General features: G+C 42.9%; 1 protein-coding gene across 3 annotated transcripts in view; it reads left to right on the top strand.

Moving 5' to 3' along the window:
* Positions 1-22,203, top strand: part of SLC22A23 (solute carrier family 22 member 23) — a 187,925-nt gene that overhangs the window by 27,712 nt on the left and 138,010 nt on the right. For all 3 annotated transcript variants that reach the window (XR_014021915.1, XM_081293786.1, XM_081293787.1), the window contains exons 2-3: positions 12,910-13,013; positions 18,717-18,871. Coding sequence is in view for 2 of the 3 variants with exons in the window: in XM_081293786.1 (XP_081149912.1) it covers positions 12,910-13,013; positions 18,717-18,871 (259 nt within the window). In the remaining variant the exon portion in view is untranslated. The remainder of the gene's footprint in view (positions 1-12,909; positions 13,014-18,716; positions 18,872-22,203) is intronic.

The following is a 22,203-nucleotide window of genomic DNA, read 5'->3' on the forward strand; positions in this document are numbered from 1 at the left end:
CGACCGTGGCAAGCATTGGGAATGAGGTTGTGTTGCTATTCCTAGGATGCTGCCGAGGAGGTCATAGTGAAGGACAACACATCCTGAGATCTTTGAGAGATGTCAGAGAGCCCCATGTGGCACGGAGTGGATTCTCCTTCCAGCTCCTCTCCAGCTGTGAGTACAGCTGTTCCCTGGAGGGCATTTTTCTATACTCGCCTCTCCCACTTTCTATTCTGGTGCCCGGCTGTGCAGACAGGATGTAGGATAGTAAAACACCCCTTAATTTGGATCGGTTAGGGGTGAGGCTCAAATGAATAACTGAGCCTCTAAATCAAAGGCCTTTTTGAAGTCTTTTTTTTTACTCTCAGATTCAAATGTTACTTACCAACAGACGTAACCCCCCAAGGACCTCCTTCACTTACTGACAAAATTAATGAGTCATAATCAACTTGTGCCAGTTACTGCCCTGGACATATTCTGGATATTATTCTTTTTTTGGTGGTGGCGGGGAGGGTATCAGGGATTAAACTCAGGGGCACTGGACCACCGAGCCACATCCCCAGCCCTATTTTGTACACAAAATTCATTTATGCTTCATCTATACCTTATATGCATGGCCTGAAGACAAGGTCTTACTGAGTTGCTTAGTGCCTCACTTTTTTTGCTGAGGCTGGCTTTGAACTCATGACCCTCCTGCCTCAGCCTCCCAAGCTGCTGAAATTACAGGCGTGTGTCACCATACCTGGATTCTAGATATCATTCTTGACTTTCATAACAACTATATATCATAGGTTTTGTGCTTCTTATATCATACATGTTGAAACAGAGCCCCCACCAGTGAGAGAACTTGCCCAGGGTCACGTGACTCTCAACGAGGCAGAAATGGAATGGAGACTCAGGTCATCAGGCCCCAAATCTGCATTGTCACCTTGCTTCCCCACTGCTGTTGACTGTCATGATCAAGCCATGAGCTCAGACCCCATTTTAGTCTCTGATTTCTCTCCTGTTTTTTGTTGACCATGCAATGCTCTCTCTCAGATCATGATGAGCTATGTAGCACAATACAATGCAGACAGAGGCTGAATGGGTACATATTTGAAAAACCAAATTATGTTATATGCTGTATACATGTGACAAGGTGACTCTTGCTGTTATGTATAATTATAGTGCACTAATAAAAAAAATCAGCTAAAAAGAAGGAGAATCCATGCTCTACTATACCTAGAGCATTCATTGGATTGAGTAACTTTGGGATGTGGCGGGGCGGCTGGGGGTGGTGTCTGTGTGTTGTGCACCTCATTTCTGAAGTTTCCTGTGGACTATCTTCTACAGTCACAGATTTCTGAGCTAGACCAGGAAAAAAAAAAATCAACCCTATTTGAATAGACCCTTTGACTTAGTATCACTCATGTCCTTTTCAGATGGTCAGACCAGTTCGAAACAGGAGAAAAACTGGTTTAGCTTCTCAAGTACTCTGACTCATATATTATAAAAAAAAAAAAAGGTGACTTCTTGGCAGGAAGCCTAAGAGTTGTTCTCAATTAAAATGCTGAGTTATTATTATTTTAGGCCTTCATGTTGTAGGGTTTTGAACTCAGGGAGGTGGTACTGATCAACTGACTCTTGGATCAGGCATTATCTGGGCTCGGCAGCAGTTAACTTATGAAGTTTCCTGAGAGAGTCCTGTATCCCAGACACTCTGTGTTTTCAGGACAGCCTGGTGTAGAGCAACTACAGCTGACAAAACCTGGTCTCCGCTTGTGCCTGGCTTGAGCACAGGTTTTTATATCTCAAGCAAGTCATTTCATCCCTCTAGACTTCTGTTTTCTCATTTTTAAAAGTAGCAGGTTAACCATGACTTTTTCTAGCCCTCAGACACTAAAAATTCTATGAAAAATAAGATACAGGTTGGATAATCTTTCCCTGAAATGCTTGGGAACAGCATATTTCAGATTTGGAGTTCTTGGATTTTTGAATAGTTGCATATACAAAATGAGATACCTGAGCATGGGAACCAATTTCTATACACAAAATTCATTTATGTCTCATCTATACCTTGTATGCATGGCCTGAAGGTTATTTTACAGTGTTTTTGGTGGGTCTGCATTTTGACTGCTCCATCATATGAAGACAGGTGTGGAATTTTCCACCTGTGGCTTCATTGCTCAAAGTTTTGGATTCAGGGGCATTTTGTATAATTGGAATCGGGATGCTCAAACCTGTACTGTGATATCGTTGTTGTTATATTGTGGCCCTGGGCATGGAACACAGGGCTTTGCACAAGCTAGACAAGCTCTCTCCTATTGAGCTACGTCCCCAGTCCAATATTATTATTTTTAATAGCTGCCATTTACTGAATGCCTGCTATTCACAGACACTTCACAAATTATTTTTGTTTAGTCACCATAACAATGAAATGATGCCAGAGCCTGTCCTGTTTTCACCACAGTACTTTACTTCCTTGTATATGAAGTGTACTTGGCGAGAAAAATGCTAAAGCCTATAGCCACTTAATACAGATCAAAGAAATATTTTTTTTTTTTGTTTGCATCTCTTTGAATTTATTGAGTGGCAAAGTACTTTTTTTTTTGGAACTGGGGATTTAACCCAGGGCACTTTGCACTGAGCTCATCCCCAGCCCTTTTTATTTTTTATTTTGAGACAGGGTCTCACTAAGTTGCTTATGGCCTCAACAAGTTGCTGAGGCTGATTTTGAATTTTTGATACTCCTGACTTCGCCTCATGAGTCCTTGGGATTACAGGTGTGCACCACCACGCCCTACTAAAGTATGTATGTTTTAATCAGATCTGGATTTATAATCTTTTTAAGAGCCATTTGATCTTGGAGTAGTTGTTGCACCTCTCTCCACCTCAGTTTCTTCCCCTATAAAATGGACACAGTGGTGATAATGTCCCTGCGTGAAGCCTAGATGACTTCAAGATGACTGAAAGCTTAGAGGCTTGCAGTGTGCCTAGCACCTGATCAATTCCCAACTAATCTCAGTTTCCTTTCTTCTCATAGAACAATGCTTAATCTACATAATAGATCTGTTCTATTAAAAGAGAATTTCTCATTGTTTTAAATAAATTTCTCATATACCCAATTTTCTATTGGCTTTAATGATAAAACCAGAAATATCTTTCCCTAGGGGAAAATTATCCAAAGTGAAAAGTTGGGCGGAAACATTTAAAAGCCATATTGCCGGTATAAATTTTGTGTAATAATTATATATTAATTATTTAAATTGTATTTGAAGAAATAATCATGAAGGGGATTAAGAAGATAAATAGCATGGCACAGCGAACACAAGCAAACATAAAGAGTATTCCAACTTCCAGGAACAGTAGTTACTGCATGAGCATACATCCTTGTTCCTACCTCCCATGTGCCAGGTGTTAGCTTGGGTCCAAGATACAGAGGAACAACACAGGGAGGCTTTCTTTCTTCAAGAAACTCACAGATAGTGCAAGAGATTGGAAACTTCCTATAAAAGGCCAAATAGTAACTAACTTTTGGCTTTGTGGGCCATGGGGTCTTTTCTGCAACTGCTCAGGTCTACCATTGTAGCACCAAAGCAGCTGTAGATAATATGTCAAGAATAACTGTGTGTCAATAAAACTTTATTTACAAAAGCAGGCTCAGGGCCATATTTGACCTGTGGGGTACAGTTTGCCAACCCTGAACTTGTGGAAGAAGGACCTGTCAACAGGCAATCAAAATATATTTTGTCTAAGTGTTTATCATTAAATAGTGTGTAATAATTACATATTAATTATTTAAATTGTATTTGAAGAAATACAATTAAATAATTAAATAGCCCAGGGAGAGCACTCAATTAAGTAATTGAACTTGATAGGAATATGTATATTTGTAATTGCACCCCCTTACTCTTTTCATTTCATCATGTGCTTATAAAGATAACAAAAACTCACTGAAAGAAAAAAAAATGCAAGCAGTTCAGCAAGGTTCCCATGCTTAGACTGACAGGTGATGAACAACGCTCAGCAATTTTGGTTGAAGTGAGAGTCATCTTTTGAAGTAAGTGTTGAGCCAGAAAAGTCAGGGTGGGAAGGATTGTGGGTATTGTGGGGGTCGGGGGTGGAAGAGCAATTTGGGAGAAGGGATCCAGAGGCCCTTTGGGAGCTGGTGAGGGCTTTGGCATGACTGGGTCATGACAAAGGTTGGTGGGAGAGATGGCAGTGAGAGAAGATGAAAGAGGTTTGTGGGGCACAGCGTGCAAGTAGTAGGTGAGATGACGCAGGTTGTGGGGGGGGGGGTAGCTTGACAGGGCCATGTAATGTCAGAACCATCGCCTGTGGCAGGAGGAAGCCAGGGAGCCAAAGATGATTTTCCTTTGACCTCCAGGTTCTCTCCGTGATCCATCATCTGGGTCATTAAATTTTTCCCATTCCAAGAATCCCCTGATGGGACTATCAGAAGGTCCCCACACTTGTCTCCTTTCCAGAGTGGGTTGGTATGTCTTCAGTATTCATGTGATAGTCCAGTTCTGTCCAGCCCTGGGTTACACTAGATATCCCCTGGTAACGTAGCAAAATAGGGTTTGAATTGCTCAGGAGAACAGTGTTCAAGTTACTTCCTATGTCCCAGCGTCCTAGAAGCCCGTGTGCTGATTTCACGGAGGGCCTCAATAGTTGCTCTGTCTTGATGCTCGGGCTGTGGGATGGGTTTCTCCTGGGGTTCTCTCTTTCTCCCCCCACCCCCCACTCTCCTAGGCCTCCCTACAGAGCTTCCTCTTAATTTCCTTTCTCACAGGTAGTTGGCGAGGGCCATTAGTAAAACATCCATTGCAGATTCTGGAACCAGGATTCTTCAAGGTTTTGATCGATTAAAAGCCATTGCTTATTAACAATCTCTGCAGCCTTATGGGGATCTGTTCAGCTTCCTCAAATGCCACAGAGGGCTTGATACCAAATGAACAAGAACATCCAGTAAAGCTTACCACCATGGACACCCTTGTTTCCTTTAAGACGAAGGAAAAGTGATTCCCTGTATTGTTTTCCCAGAGAGAGTCCCACATCAACTCAACCGAGGGTGTGTTCAGGTGGTTATTTTTGTTTCTCTTTTAAAGTCTCCTGGAAAGCAGTTCTACATCTCTAGCCTTTTAAAAGGGTTCAGATTCAGTGAGAATTGGGAAAGCCTGTGTCAGTACATGAAGCATCGAGGTTCCCACTTCTCCAACACCAGGAAGCCGCATTTTGAAAAAGGAGGCAGGCAATAGGAGACAAAGATGTGAAAAGATAGACCGGGGCGTAGGGTTTAGAATTACCATGTAAGTCCCCAAAAAGGCACTACATGAAGTTTAAGAATTCTGCCCAGCTCCGCTGCTGTGGCACACGTCAGTTTAATAGGCGAGGCATATGCCCCATCTAATCTGGACAAGCTGGCCATTGAGTTTTGCTACAGTTTCCTCCCACGGGCCCGGGTTATGATTTTGGCACTAAGTTAGAAAAGAATGAAAGTTGAGGAGCAGTTTGAGTGACAGTTAACGGGAAACAGAGAAACCAAACTTAAAAATTCCCCCCAAGTACCTGGCAAAGATGTTTATTATGTCATTTAAGGAAGCTTGCAAGTATGCCAACCCTAATTGGCACTTGTGTTGGCTACCGTTGACAGCAAGCCTCCTAAAATTGGAGGATGAGCTGAGAGGCAAAAAGCAGAGAGTAATTTGAGGTTTTCAAATCATGCAGTGTATCTTGAATTTTGATGGAGTCTTTTAAGAAAAAATAATCTGTATACTGCTAGATGCAAAATACTAAAAAAACACAGGCTCGCTTAGGCTGCCTAAATAGTAGCTAACGGACTTCATCAGTTCAGCTTCTGGATGGAGGCTGTTTCTTTGTCCGTCTGTGACTAATCCTCCAGGGCAGGACTATGTGCGTGTGTGCATGTGTGTTTGTGCGCGCATGTGTGTATGTTCTTGCCATTTCTTTTGTCTCTAGTTGAAAGGACTGCAGAGCACAGCAAACCCATGGTGTATGAAACACTGGTTCATGAGAGGCTGCCGAAATGCTATTTTAGGGGGAAAAAGAAAAGCGCTAACTTCACATTTCTCTAAATTCTAGTGACCCAGTCAAGAATTTTGTTTCGTTTCAGCCTTTGAAATTTTAAGCAGTATTATCCTCTTTGTAGTATTGAACTGAAATATTTCCTTTTATCTCGACTGACTGTGCTCAGAGTGAGAACAGAGCGCTTGCTCAGTGATTGGGAAAACCCTGGTGGTTTGCTAATGAAACAGGCTCAAGCGGGGATCTCCACTTCAAAAGATGGAACTTTGGGGAAAATTTTCATTCAGTTCCCTAAAAAAACACTTTTTGCTTTAGTTAATGAGCATTAGCATAAACTTCAGATGTGATTTATTCCAAATCACTTTCTTTTTTTTTTCTTTTTAAACAATTTGAGGTGCTGGGGTTGTGGCTCAGTGGTAAAGTGCTTGCCTAGCATGTGTGAGGCACTGGGTTCCATCCTCAGCACCACATATAAATAAATGAAGGTCCATTGACAACTAAAAGAAAAAATTTTTTTAAATATGAAATTTATTTATTTTGGGACAATATCGGGCTGTGTTGCCCAGGCTGGTCTCAAACTCAATCCTGCCTCAGCTTCCTGAGTAGCTGGGCCTATAGGTGCACACCACTGGCCTGACCCTATTTATTTATTTATTTATTTTTATTTTTGATGCTCAGGATGGAACTTACATCCTTGCACATACTAGGCAAGTGCTTTACCACTGAGATATATACGTAGTACTATTTTAAAAATGTTTTGACCCAGTGGCTTAGGAGGCTGAGGCAGGAGGATCACAAGTTCAAAGCCAGCCTCAGCAAAAGTGAGGTGCTAAGCAACTCAGCAAGACCCTGTCTCTAAATAAAATACAAATAAGGCTGGGGATGTGGCTCAGTCGTCAAGTGCCTCTGAATTCAATCCCCAGTGCAAAAATATAAATAAAAAAATAAAAGATTTGACACCCAAGCCATTTCAAAACAAGCTTCTTCTTGGCCTGCTACTTTAGAGTGTGTAAAAGTACATATTCTTGAAAAGATTTTGCCTTTGTTGGTTATGTTCTTAATGATAATTCATCTTACCCTCACCACCACTTTGGGGGAATATTCCTCTTATTTTAGGGTTCACAGGTTACTTGTAGAATATTTAGAAACGTATCAAATGGAAAATAAAACTCAGCCTTAGTACCATTCTCAGTTTTGATATTTGGGATGTCCTCTAACTTTCCCCTGCAAACGTCTCTCATATTCATCACTTTTCATTCTGAGGCATTTTCATAGTTCCGTATCACAGGGTTTTTCTCAGTCACTGGTTTTCACGAGCCAGATTTTGAATGGCTGTGTAATGTCACCAGGCATTCACTCAGGTCTGAGGTTTTGCTCATGTGAGTTAAAATCAGTGAACATTGTTGCACAAGGACCTCCATGGGCCTCTCTGATCTGTTCTTTGGGGAAAATTTCCAAGAAAAGGAATTGCTGGGATACCTGTTTTTAAAGACATGTGCTGCCTGTTGCCAAATTGCCTTCCAGAAAAGCAGTGCCTGTTCACCCTCCTTCTACGGTTGGCACCTCCTTATGTCTCCTGCATCTTGAGGATATTTTTTGAAAAAAAAAATTTGATAGCCAAAATATTATGCTTTGATTTTCATTAGCAGAATCTAACATTTCCTGGTGTTTTTAGAAGCATTTCTGCTTCTTATACTTTGTCCATTGTCTGGGTGTTTAACCCGTTTCTAGTTGGAGTACTAGTCTATATTGAGAAAAAAATATATTTGAGAGAGAAAACCTAAAAAAAAATTAATACTCATTAAATGTTTAGGGTGTTAATGTTCTATGGATATAGTTTACAAATTTAAGTATTTATAACTTGGTTTATGGCATTTTTGATGGCTAGAAGTTTTAAATAAAAGTTAAAATTAATAATAAAGTAGTATCGGTTAAAGTATCATAAAATCTACCAGTCACTATTTTTAGGTTATTTTTTCCCCCTTAGTTTTTATCCATAGAATTTCCATCTCCAAAGTCAGATAAGTAATCTATTTTCCTCCAATTATTTTAAGGTTTTATTTCTTGTGTTCTATCCTTAAAATACATAGGTACAAAAATAGTCTACTAGAATTTTTTTACCTCTTTTTTTTTTTTTAAACAAAGTATGTAGCAACCAACGTGCAGTGTGTGAAACACAGACACACACTTGTTAAATCTGCAGATGAAGTGTTAACATGCTTCATTAAAGGGTTGCTTTCATTATTCTCGAGGAAATGGATTTGACGAAGGCTGAAGTTAATGTAGGGAGACTCTTGCATTGTTCAGGAGCGTGAGGCTAGAAACCTGGCTCACATCTTGCCCCGCCAACACCATCTTAAGGAAATTTAAACAGGGAACAGGGTTCAGTTTGCAAATAACAGAAACCACTCTTGAGTATTTCAGGAGCTATGTATTTATTTATTTATGTTTTTATTTTATTTTATTTTATTTTTGATGCTCGGGATGGAACTCGGGGACCTAATACAGGGAAACAGTGCTCACTGCGTTGCTAGAGCAGCTGCAAGCTGGGGCTCTGGAAACATTCCCAGCACAGTGCCCTAGAACAAGCCTGCCGGGGAGTCTCAGTTAGGAACCTGGAAATCTGGGAGTCACGCCCCCAACCACTGGCTCCAGAATCACACTTATTAGCCACTGCTAGAACTGTTGGCTCCAAGACCATCAAACCCTGCCGGGTCTGTACCACTTACCCCTCTTGACATTCTTCCTAGTTCAAGGCAGTCCAGTAATGTTTTGAACAACCAATAAAAAAAAAAAAAAAAGGCAGTCCAGAAATCAGAAGTAGGCTAAACACTGAGAGTTGTTCTGGGGTGTGCACCTGATCAGCAGACCCTAAATCTTACCTGAAACCTTCACTGTAAGGAGGTCTGGTAGTGTTATTTTCAGACCTGCAGTCCTTGCTACACACCTGAAGGAGGGTAGACTCTCAGGTGAGGCATGAATGCCTGTTGTTGATATGTTCAGGGTGTATTTGAAAGATAGAATCTGCTAAAATTGCTGGTTGATTTAATGGGGAGAAAGAAAGAGAGGTTAGCAGAGTAATGTTGGAGATTTTTTAAAAAAATGAGCTCTGGTCTTGAACTTTTTAAAGCATTATTCTCATCAGATTTTTTTTTTTTTTAATGTTAAAAATTCACATAGGCTTGGCTTCCTGAACGACCAATTGTCACATCTTATCTGTGGCAATGTAAACAAATTTGAGAGCCAGGTGATCTCAAAGTTCCCTCATACTTCTGAAATTCTTTAGAATTCTTTAAGAGATAGCACTCTGTTGGAACATATTTTACTTTCCTGGTACATGTTTGTCATTACCAGAAGTAGAAGTTAAACAAGGGAGGTAGCTCAGTGGAGTCCTTCAGCCTGGCCCTACCCAGCCCAATGGAATGTGCCTCTAGAGTGGGCCTCCAGGATTACCAGGGTGTTGTTTTTAGGCGGGTCCCCAGGCCTGAGTAACCCTTATCTTGGTAAACCTGCTGGGACCTCCCAGTCCCTCAGCTTGTTGATTCAGATAATGCTCCCCATTCCTGCATCTAATTGTGGAGGGTTTAAGGCACCACCCAGGTGGCTGGTGACTGCCTTGTACTAGACTCCCAGGCCCCCTCCAAGGGGAGTGGGTACCCATAGGCTGAGATTGGTGATGCCACTCAGTACTTCTACCCCGTCTTGCTTTCCTTACTGGCCTTATGAGCCAGTCTTCCAGTGGCGTCTTACTTTTGGACTCCAGCATTGTTAATTGATAGGGGTCGTATTGAGGTGATCACCGAACAACTTATTAGGTAGCAACTAAATTGGGTTATGGCTGCCCAAGGCCCAGAGTAGTAATTGTTCAGGTGGCTGAACGGGCAACAGCATTGGCCATTTTCTCCATTCCCCTGAATGCTTTTATTGAAATCTCTCACCTCCCAACCATTTAGTATAAGCAGAATGTACTCCTTTGCATCATTTAACCTCAAATAAACTCATCAATGGGAAGTGTTGGTGGAGACAGGGAAATGTTTAAAAGCAGAGGGAATGATAGAGGCGGCAGCTGGTGCATTCCTCATCGGCAGCAGCTTGGGGTCAGGGCTTGCTCCTCTCCTGCCAAGAATGTGCCAGGCTGAGGTTCACACAAGGCACAATGCGACTGAGAGATGAACCGTTACAGGTGTGTAAGCGTCTCTCCTCACAGAACGTGTAAACTAAGCTAGGGAACAGAATGCACACGCGCTGTTCATGGTAATGCTGTAAATCCCATTTTAAGGCAAATCCTTTCTTCCTGAAGTTAGAAGTAGGTTGCATGCCAAAAAAAAAGTCTTTATTATTAAAAATGCATTTTCTCCTAGAAACAGCATATCCGTGAATGTTGCTTTTCCAGGCTTGCCTCCAAAAGCCCACTTTAGACATCTTGGAGCTTTATACTTCTGCTCTTGCAGTCCAGAGGAAAAGCCAACTACCGTGTGTGTGTTTTACGCAGTGTAAGACACTCCCTGCTCTTGGGAGTTGATTGTTTAGAACCAAGCCTGGGATGGCAAAGTTCATGGGTTGTCTTATCATAGCAGGGAAAAGGCAGAACAGAACCCCTGGAGGTTCTCAAGGTCAGGACAGGGTCAGCCTGAGTGTCTTGGGATCACCATGGCTCTTAGACCACAATGCGGTGCCTACCTCCAGAGGTTGTCCTTCAGTGGATCTTAGACGAAGCCCAAGAATCTGCATTTCTTGCTAGTTGCCAGGTGAAGCACATGCTTTAGGTCTTATGGTTCTGGAGCACATCTAGAGAACCACAGGAGTCCTCCTAGAAGGAAGTTGGCCCTCTAAAGCACTGCTGTATCTGAATTCTGAATGGGATTCTGCACCACCAGCCTCGCTGTCGTCCCCATACACATGAACAAACGTTGACAACAACTGTCCCAACTGTGCATTGCCAGCTAGACCCTCCTGCAGTCTGGCCCTGCATTCCCACATTCCTTTATTCCCTTTCTTCCCCCAATATATATAGTCCCCCCCCCGCCCCCACCCAATACAGATCACCTGAAAACAGATGGATGAACAGGTCTCTGGTGATTGGAGCCTGTGTCAGGGGCATCATCCAGCAATGTCCCAAGGAGTCCAGGCAGAAGTGGGACCCATGTGACAGGCAGTGCCTTCCTGCTCTCTAAGCCAGGTGCCTTCCTCTGCAACTGCTGGTGCTGACCTGAGCTTTCCCCAAATCCCTCTGAAGCTGAGACCCACAGCAGTATCCTCCAGGGCCCTCACCAGACTTTCCAGAAGTTGGGAAACAGGTGCAGGACCTGAGTTTGCAAGGATCCTCTGCATTACACTCAGGGTCTCAAGGTGGTGGGGGAGGGAGACACTTAAGAAGACAGAGCTAAGTTCCAGCCCCCACCCAAGGCCTCGAACAGCCCTTTTCCTCGCCCTTCATGTCTCTGTTTCCAGAACACCTCTCGCTGGCATTCACAAATTCCACCCCTGTGTTGCATGTTCCCAGCTGAGTTTACCACCCCCACTGCTTGGCCTCCACCTACCTGGAGTGGAGACCCCCCAAAATGGAAGCTTAACTACTTTTTTGCCCTAGCAGCAGGACATCTATATACCACTGAAGGTGGGCATCAGCACAGAAGAGCAGGGATGGGCATTGCAGTTTCCAGAGTGCTAGCCGGGGTGAGGGGGTGGGGGTTCCTGTCTGTCTGCCCTCTGACCCAGAAGTAGTCTTGAACACATGTCACGTGGCAGGAAAAAACACTGGTTTGTCTCTTAATTCTACAAACGGAGGGGCTGGGGATGTGGCTCAAGCGGTAGCGCGCTCGCCTGGCATGCGTGCGGCCCAGGTTCGATCCTCAGTACCACATACCAACAAAGATGTTGTGTCCGCGGAGAACTAAAAAATAAATAAATATTAAAATTCTCTCTCTCTCTCTCTCTCTCTTCTCTCACTCTCTCTTTAAAAGAAAATTCTAGGTCTGGGGATGTGGCTCAAGCGGTAGCGCGCTCGCCTGGCATGCATGCGGCCCGGGTTCGATCCTCAGCACCACATACCAACAAAGATGTTGTGTCCGCCGAGAACTAAAAAATAAATATTAAAAAAAATTCTCTCTCTCTCTCTCTCCCCTCTCTCACTCTCTCTTTAAAAAAAAAAAAAAAAAAAAAAAAAAGAAAATTCTACAAACGGAAAGGAGAGGAATTGGAGGACCATTTTTATTTATCAAATTAAATAATAAAAATTGTACAAAATAAACTATCATATTTACTTTTTGACTGGCTTTCTCTCCAAGTAGCGCAGCTACCTTTATAGAGCAATAAAGAAAAACACCAGGAACATTTAGAAGGAAAAAACAAGAATGTTTAGTTAAAGTTCATATTTCAACATTCACCATTAACTCCTGCCTTTATTTCTAAAGCTACAGTGTGGGGAGGGTTGTGGGGTAAAAATGCAAAAGTCACTCTTTATTTCCTTGTGTCATTATAGTACCCTGGATTGGTAAGTCTTCCCATCTCCTGGGTGGCTGTAGTAGCTCTGCCGGGGTGGGGTGCTGCTCATCATGGGCACTGGTCATCAGTGACACCCCATCTCCTTAGCTGGTCCCTCTCCCTTCGTTCCCTGTGGCCATTGAAACAGAAAGAATATATATTCTCAAAATTTCATGAATCACTCCTTTCAGAGTTTGATAACCCATTCCAGATAAAAACACTACATTTTGTTTTATGGTTAAATTGCACTTTTCATTGAATTTTCAAAAACATTAATGAGACTTTTAATGACTCACGCGACATGGCTCTGACACCAGAGCCATGGTCCTTGCAGGGTTATTGTATTGCCCTTATGATTGAGTACAACTAGGTCTGTATATGTGTCTCTCTGATTATTTTTTATTTGCCCCTCTCTAGTGGGATCTTGTGTGTGATAATGCCTGGAAGGTCCATATCGCTAAGTTCTCCTTACTGGTTGGATTAATCTTTGGCTACCTAATAACTGGATGCATTGCTGACTGGTGAGTACCAACGTGCCTTCCGCACGAACCTTTGGGAGCCACAGCACGCCTTTGCTGGCTAAAGAGAAATGGTCATTGTTAGCATATTGTTACTGTGTCTTTCTTCTATCCTGGTGTTGATACCAGAGCCAGAGCCAAAGCTGCCACCTTGGGGAATGCTAAACTAAAAGGATTGGTCAGAGCACATAATGAACCATTTGGAAGTGAGAATTTAAATTCATGCAATTTCTCTAACTGCTAGAAAATAGCAAAACCAGCCTGCAGCCTCATCTACTACTGACATTCGATGTTTAGTAAGGAGGAACTTGAGGCCTCAGGTGTAGGACTCTATGGGCTGCACTGAGGGGTAGATGCACACAGTGCTTTAATAAATAGAGGGGATCCAGGCTCGGTGGTATGCATCTGTAGTCCCAGCTACTTAGGAAGCTAGGCAGAGGATCACTTGAGCCCAGGAATTTCCAGGATTCCCTGAATAAACATGGTGAAACCCTGTCTTAAAAAAAATAGAACCGAATAAACAAATAGGGGAGGGACTAGAGACCTTCATCCACATGGACTGAACGGGTAAGGCAGCTCTGGTTAGCACCTCAAAACATCATACATACTTTAAAGACAGTCCTTTACAAAATGCCCCGTGGGCTTCATGCGGAAGGAAGGCCTTAGAAGATGGTAGCATTTGGATGATGGGTGGGCGCTGCAGACAGGGGAGGAATCGTGAAGAGAGGCCAGGGTGAAAGCACTTTATCTGGGTGGGTGAGGAAGTGAGGTTGCCTTGAGCAGAGTGTGTGTTTCAGGATGAGGTGATGAAGTTGTCCGGTAGAGATCAGGAGGGGAAGATGGTAGCTGAGTTATTAATGATGATAATGACTATGATGTCATTAGCATCTCACACTGATTACTGTGTACTGGGCACAGCGCCAAACATTCCCAGACATGTAACAATCCCATCCTCCGACACCCCTGTTGGGTAAGAGCTATTACTACCTGTTTTCATCATTGAAAAGTCGAAGCATAGAAGTTTAGGTAAATCCCCAAGTTCACCCCACTTTAATCTGGAGAGCCAGGACTTGACACCAGGCCACCTGACCCCAGAGCCCGTGTCTCTCCACCGGTGTGCCACAGCACTTTTATTAAGGGTATTCTGTGGTACAGAGACACAATTGTGCAATGTAAGGCTCAAGGACAGGCGCTGCAGAGCAGTCTCTCCCTTTCCACTCTTTTTAAAGGAATTTTGGTTTTTGTTTTGTTTTTTGTTTTTGATGAGTCAGCACATCTTGGGCATGATGACATAATAAGGGCCAAGAATAATATGGAACAAACTGTGTATGTCTTTGTGATGCCCTTTCTACCCTGGTTAACTGAGAAAGCTGGCTCAGACAAAAGCAAGGAGCCCAGAGCAGACAGCAGCAGAGGATTCAGAGGCCACTTTAAAGCTGTGGAAATTTCCTTCCTAAAGCTAGTGTCTATTTGTGAGTTCCTTGTGCGAACATATAATGTGATTTCCTGTGTGCCCAGAATCTGCTAAATCATCACTTGTAAATGCTTCATATGGACACCTACCCTGTGGACAGTAATAGAAAAGTCATCAGCGACCTCAGGGGATGTATGCTGGGGGCCCCTTTGGGGTTTTTGTTGTTTGTTTTGTTTTGCTTTTGAGGATAGGCAATAGGGTTTTTTTGTTTGTTTGTTTTTAACCAAATGCATAGGTTTTTAGTATGAACTATACTAGTCTAAAAGATCCTGTTTTTCAAAAATCTGCATCGAAATAAATTAGAAATATATATCAGTAGAATCCATGTCACCTTCTTTCTGAAAAAAATGCAGACTTGATGCAGGTTTTAGTGTCCTTATTCAATGAAATATTTAATAGGAAAGTAAATATGGGCTTTTATTAAATGAATTAGTCTCCAAAGGTCTAAGATGCTTCAAGGCTGTTTTTGTGACATCGTATTCTTGCACATCTTGCCAAATGGCCTCCCTGGTCACACACCAGATGTAGGGACAAAAGACCAAGGTGCTTGGGTCTTCCTCTGTGAGTAGCTAGAAGTCTGATGTTGTAGTCACTTCTCTACAGTCATTTTCCCAGGTCGAGGTTGGGTAGACAAGCAGGCATGCTCTGGGGATTCAGAAGCAACTGCTTTGGGGGGTGTTTTGAACATTCTGAATGAGCCTCTCTTTCACTTTGGAAGTTTGGTGTTTTCCAACAACACCCATGCACACTTTTTTTTTTTTTTTTTTTTTTGGCATTTTACTCCTGCTTGAGCCTTGCTTAAAGGGAAATAAACCCTGTTAAGGGAACTCCAGACCTCACAGCTGGGGCGCCAGTTTCATGGCTGCAGGGGGAAGTGGATCAAGTCAGAGGCAAGCTTTCTAAGATTCAGTCAACATACAGGAAATTTAAATGTACACTGCTTTCTTTAAAAAGTCATGCTTTAGACCTGGGTTTTGTCTGGGGTGTGTGATAGGAATGGTTAGGTGGTGTGTTAGTGCAGATGCAGGAGAGATGCAGGCCAGGGGTTGGGCCACCTCCCTGCCCTTGATTGCTCTGTTACAGGCTGTCCTGCATGTGTAATTATAGTTCATGGGCTGCACCCTTTGCCCTTGGACTCCTGTTGGCCAGTGGGGAATACAAGCTGCAGAGCCTCAGTGGAGAGGAGCTTGAGGTCAGGCATTGGTCTCTGCAGGGCTGGAAGGACTGCTGCCTCCTGTCAGGGGCCCTCCGAACAGCGCCTCTCTGCCACCAATGGCTGTCTGTCCCCAAGCTCCCTCCTGCTAAGAGCTACAAGGTTGAGCATTATCCCTCCTAGTTTCTCTCCCAGTTTGCTTGCTCATTTATAAATAATCCCTTTACAATCTCCTCCCATTACTTCCATGTCTATTTCCTATGGAGACCCCATATGGTTTCCTACGACTACTGTTACAAATTACTACATTCTTGGTGGCTTTGACAGCACAAAGCAATCATCTTACAGTTCTGTAGGTCACAAGTCCAACAAGGGTGTGCAAAGCAGTGCTCTTCCCTAGAAGCTCAGAAACAGACATGTTCCCACTGTTTTTGGCTCTCTAGGAACCAGACACATTCTGTAGATTCTGTCCATTTTTTCAGAGCCAGAGATGGCAAGTCAAGACCTCATGCTGCCTTCTCTCAGGTTCCCTGTAGCCGGGGAAGATGGTCTTGTAATAGGTCAAACCCACCACACCTCAAGGTCCTCCTTAACCTTAATCACATCCAGAATCCCTTTTGCCCTGAATAGTAGTTCTGAGGATTAGGATGCGGACATCTTTTTGGGGGGTGAGGGGGCAGGTACCAGGGATTGAACTCAGGGGCACTCAATAGGGTCTCACTGAGTTGCTTAGCAACTCTCTTTTGCTGAGGCTGGCTTTGAACTCATATCCTCCTGTCTTGGCCTTCCAAGCCTCTGGGATTACACACTGTGCCCAGCAGGACATAGACATTGTTCAAGGCCATTTTTTCTGCCAACCACAGATCCTAAGTGAAAAAGTCCTCTGCGTTACAGACTGAGGAATATGATTTTACCAGTCATCTCCAAGGGATTCTGCCCTAGGGAGCCAGCTCATATTAGAACTCCAAGGCTTGTAACTGGCATGTATTGAACACTTGCTACGTCTCTTGAGTGTTTCCACACCCCTCAGCAACCCTGTTAGGTAGGTATTTTACTGCTTCTTGCAAAAGGGAACAGAAGCTCAGCGGGCACGCTTGGCCTTTTCTAAGGTCAGATAGTTCAAAAGTGGTGTGAGCCTTGATTCATAACCAGGGTGCTCTAATTTCAAAGATGTTATATGCTCCATGGTCCCTAATGATAAGTTTCACTTACTGATTTTACCAATCCTTTAGGAGGTACTTAGAATGGTTTCTGAAGATTAAAAAAATAAAATCAATCATCTTTTCTAAAACATGTCAGAACCAGTCAAGCCATGTTTGGCGAGTGTCAGGGACATAGCCTGCAGGAAGAATGAGGGCAGAAACATTGAACTAGCTTCTTGGTAGTTCAGGCATTCTGGTCATGTCCATCATCTCCCTTCACCGACCATCTCAATAACTGCAAAAGGATGCTTAGCCCCATTTTACAGATGAGATAGGTAAAGAGAAATAAAAACCGGGTTTTAGATTTTTGTTTGTTTTTCTTCATTTTAGGAAAACAAGCCATATCTTAAATTTATTTTTGTTCATGAATGGAAAATGAATAAAATCATCTGGTAAGGTCTTTCCCAGTCATGACGACCCCACTGGTCAAGGGAAGTAAGGTCTAATATCTCTAGACCTCTGATGTACAACAACATTGAGCTGATAGCCTTGGCCTCATTTAACAAAACCCCAAGTGATGGATGGAGATGGTTAGAACCTTAGAAAGCATGAAGGACATGCTTCCCTGTTGTTTCTGCCCCCATATTTTCTTAAGATTATATCTATCTCCTTCTTAGGGCATTCCTTACTGAGTGTCTTCTTTTTATTTTTTTCAAGAGCTTTATTGAGAGAGAATTTAAATACCCATGGAAAGAGTACAAATAAATGAGTTTTTGCATATTTGCAGAGTTATGCTCTGAGTTTAACGCAGTTCCACTTCCCTTCCAAGGATGGTGGAAACGTGCTCATAAACATCCACTTTCCATTCTCGTCCCCACTGCCGGGCAGCCACCTCTCCACCTCTGTTCCTCTGTATTTACCTTTTTCAGGCATTTTATTTGTACATAGATGCCTTGACATAAATATGCCCAGGATAGTTGTTCAGCTAAGCTACGTGGTGTTTAGGGTACTGGACCTGAATTTGTTTTCCCCCTTCTTCATCGGTGAGCTCTCCTTCTGATCCAAGCCGGTCGTGTTACATATTAACTCATTTGGTGAACTTAGTGCTGCGGTTCATTTCTGATTGAATTAATGAAGGTGGAAGGTTATCTTGGGGACATGGAGAACTAGTGAGTTCCACATCCCAAGGGGCACCTCCATCCTCCCTCTCATCCCCACCCCAAAGCTCATCGCCCCCACATCACCAATCCTGCACTGGCCGGCCCCCGTGATCCATACATTTACTGTAACTGCTGCCCTTCCAGGGGGCTGATGGGGGAGCTCACTGTCAGGACCACACTGGTTATTTAAGTTCAAGCCGTCTTGACTTAGTGTGTGATCTCTTGAAACTTACCTTCTTGTCATGTCGCTGAAACAGATTGGCAGTTGCCCTGGCCCGGGCTCTGCAGGCTGTGTATAGGATTGGGCACCTGGCTTAGTTAACAACCTGGAGAAGATAACTAAAGCCTTTACTCCGTACCCATGTTGATTTTCTGGCCAGTTCCAAAGGTCAGAGATTTCTCAAGACGTTTCATGCTGGGTGTGTCCAGGTTTATGTTTGGGGAGTTATTATTGATTTTGTTCCTCCTGCTTTGAATCATCCCTGTTTATACTCAGAAATAGACTCGGCAACAGGAATTGGGTTCATGTCTCAATCCTCTTTCCCAGTAGCTATTTGATCTGTGATCCCTTCGCCCAGGATAAGGGGATTGAGCTAAATGTCCCCAGAAGGCCTTTCTGTCCCTAGGAGTCCACAATCTAGTAAAGTGGGTCTAGACAGCATGAAGACTTTTAGTCCAGTACTCATTCAACATATACTGAGCACCTGCTGGGCCCTGGGTTTCAGGAGGGTCGCCATCCCGTTTAACAGTGACTCCTTTCCCCCTCTCCCCACACAGGGTCGGCCGGCGGCCTGTGCTGCTGTTCTCCATCATCTTCATTCTGATCTTTGGACTGACTGTAGCACTGTCAGTGAATGTGACAATGTTCAGCACACTCAGGTTCTTCGAAGGATTTTGCCTGGCTGGAATAATTCTCACCTTGTATGCACTACGTAAGTAGAAACCTTCATGGCGACTGTTACAAGAATTAACAGAAGTATCATTGCCTACGCGTCTCTGGGAAAGGTATTGTGCATGCAGGTTGTTTGGGTTGGCAACCCTTTAGAAGTACAAACTTTAGAGGCCTTGATGATTGTGAAAGAGGTTGGTTTTTTTTTTTTTTTTTTAAGATGATACTGTCCAGCATTTACTTAATCCTTACCTTCAGCTTGGGCTCAGTGCCCATCATAGGACACAGAAGGTTGCACAGTGGCTTGGAGAAGCGGGGATCAGCCCGTAGCTGTTATGGAGTGGCTTTTGCTTTCCTCTGGAATTTTCTGCATTGTTATTTTCTGTGCACTTCCAAATCCAGTGCATACTTGGGTATCCCTGTACTTGGTTCTGAAAGAGCATACTAGATTTCTTTTACTATAGGGTTTGGACTTAGCATTTGCATTGTCTCTTCAAGTTTTTATTTTTCTTCTTCTTTTTCCCCTCTAAGACCATATGGAGTGCAAATTTTCTATATTCTCACATGCCCAGAGGTGACCTTAATGGTCTGGAATTGATCTCTAAGTGTTAGAAGAATAAATGGCAAGATTTGGTAGCATTTGCTTTGTTTAAAAAGGGGATTAAGAAAGTTTTACTTCATTATTCCGTCATGTTTGTTGGCTGCATTACCTCTGCTGTCAAACGTGATTATGTTTCACTTATTCGTTGTCGACTTTCTAGAAGACAACCACATGCCATTAAAGAGAAGGAACATTTCAAGCATGGTGGATATTTCATGCTTTTTAGTCACTGAGTGGAAAGATCTTTGGGGAACACTGAAGGATAGTTTATGACATGTTTTGTCTTTCTCTCTCCCCTTGACAGTATGGGTAGGAGTCAGGTATAGATTTGGTAGCAGTTTCCATCACGATACAATAAGAATATTTGAATTCTCTTAAACATTCCTAATAAAAGACTTCTTTATATAACGAAATTTTTGTTCCACCAGAAATATAATCAATTCATGACCTAGCTTTTTAGCTACAAGGAAAAAAGGGGTGTAGAAAAAAGCTACAGGTATATTTTTCTGAATACATGATTGGTGTTTGTGGCATCCTCTTCCAACATTTTACTGAATTGTAGTTTCTTGGGGATCATCTTTTCCAGTTTGTTTATGTTTATTTTGGAGCCCTCATGGCTCGGAGAACTCTTTCAAAATGTATGTGTGACAAGGTCAGCGGACCTAGGTGTCTGGCCGTTCTGTGGGTGTTGGGCTTGAAGGCCTCCAGACAAAGTGCCTGTGATGTTCTCTGTGGCCCTGGTCCCTGTGGGTCTGTGCAGCACAACAGCTCACAGCTCTTTTCCTGGGGAGTCTCCTGGCCCTGCTCTCTGTCTGTCTGATGGGATCTTCTCTCTGGGCAGCCATCCTTGTCAGACTGATTGTTGAGGGAGGATGGCAGTCCAGTCCTCCTCTGTGGACTCTCATTGAAGGGTATAGTTCTGTACTGTGAAAAAACAGAATATCTGTGCTTTGGGGACTTAGCAGACAGTATAACCCCAGCCTCACCACCCACAAATTGCTTTACAGCAAAGATGGCATATTGGTTTTATCTTGCCTGCCAAGTGCGAAGGATGGCTTAAGGCTGCCAGAGAACAGGGAGACTTCTGAGGAAGTGCTCAGCAGAAGAGAACCCCTGGATCCATTAGCCATGTCTGCCAGGGCCAGGGAAGGGCTGCACATGTGACTGGCCTTTGCCATCTCAAGAGACTATCCCTGAATGACACCAGACCAGGCATGATTTGAACCTGAACCTCATGTGTTTCAGATTTACATAGAACCTCTTTACTGACTATGACATCATTGTGCCGTGGGTCCTGTGAAACCTGTTGCTATATTTATCTTGCTGTAAAAAAATGATGCTAAAGACTTTTTATTAAATAGCAAGCTCTATAGTAGAAAGTTCTCTTCTACTTCAGAACTATACAAAGAGTGTGCTCATCCTAGGGAATTGCTTAGCTTTTATCTCCTAGGTAAAGAATCATATAACCTGGACATTGGCACATTTTTTCCTGTAAAGGGCCAGCAAATAAATATTTCAGGTTTCATGGGCCATTTGGTGTCAGTTGCAGCTACTCAATTCTGCCACTGTAGCATAAAAGCAGCTATAAAGAATATGTAAATGAATAGGGGTGGCTGTGTTCCAATAAAACTTTGTTTTTGAAGCAGATGGTCAGCCAGATTTGTCCAGTGGGCCAGAACTTTTCAACCACTGATGTAATGAATTCATGTGTGGGCCTGATGATACCAGCTCGAAGTTCTGACCTCCCTTCCTAGTTTCAACTGGACTTCCTACTTTAATGTTGCCATTGTCCCATTTTCCTATCTCCATCATTTGTGTTATTTTATTACATGTATTTGTGTAAGCACTTTTACAATTGTTTGCCAGTAAAATATGGTATAGAAAATAATGGTTGTGTTTTCTTAGATGTGGGTCTAACATTCAAACATGATGATAAATGCCATTGTCATGAAAATGTCCAAGTATCAACCGGTGGCCCACTGTCAGAGTTAAGAAAGCATCTGGAATAGCAAAATTGAAATAAAGCAAAAGGCTGTGACTTGGAGCTCAAGGAGAGGATAGTAAACAATGAAAATTAGGGGGATTCGTTTGGGAGATGGCAGAAGACCCATACTTGGCAAGGGTAGGAAACAGGGGTGGTGGCTGGGCTGGGGTAGCCCATCTTTTTGAATCATGGCAGTTTGGAGAACCCACAGGCTGGAGACGGGAAATTCAGAAAGATGCTCCTGGTCAACAGGGCAGGGTGACTACAAATTTCCAATTCATATGCTTGTTGGTGTTTTTAGGCATGCTTAGGTGAAACTTGAGAATTTGTTTTGCTTTAGGGAAATTTATTAATAAGTTGGGTCACAGGGGTAAAGGAGTTCCTAACTCTAAAGAAAAGTTTAAGACTTTGGGGCGTTGATTATTTGGAACTTACATTTTTAATGATTCTAAGTTTTCTCCCCTTTTAACCAGGTTTTTATCTCAGTGCCTTTGCCTGACCTTTCTCATCACAGATCTGTGCATCCTTCTTTTTTCAATCTTGCATATGCTTGGCCATGTAAATAGGGAAGTAACTATTCTTGCTGTTGTGATTTCTCGTGCAGCTTACGAGGAAGGTGGACGTGTCATTTTGAGAAATGCTGCTGACTTGTGAATGTTTTCTGCTTTATTTGCAAGTCTGCCCAAGAGTTTTTTTCTTTGTTCCCCCCACCACCCCGGCTTTGGATTTATTTGTTAAGGTACATTGTGGTTAAATATTCTACCCTTTAAACTTTTGTTTTCTTCAAGTT

The sequence above is a fragment of the Spermophilus citellus genome (genome assembly GCF_964194105.1).
Source record: "Spermophilus citellus genome assembly, chromosome: 5".
In the NCBI taxonomy this organism is placed as follows: Eukaryota; Metazoa; Chordata; class Mammalia; order Rodentia; family Sciuridae; genus Spermophilus; species Spermophilus citellus.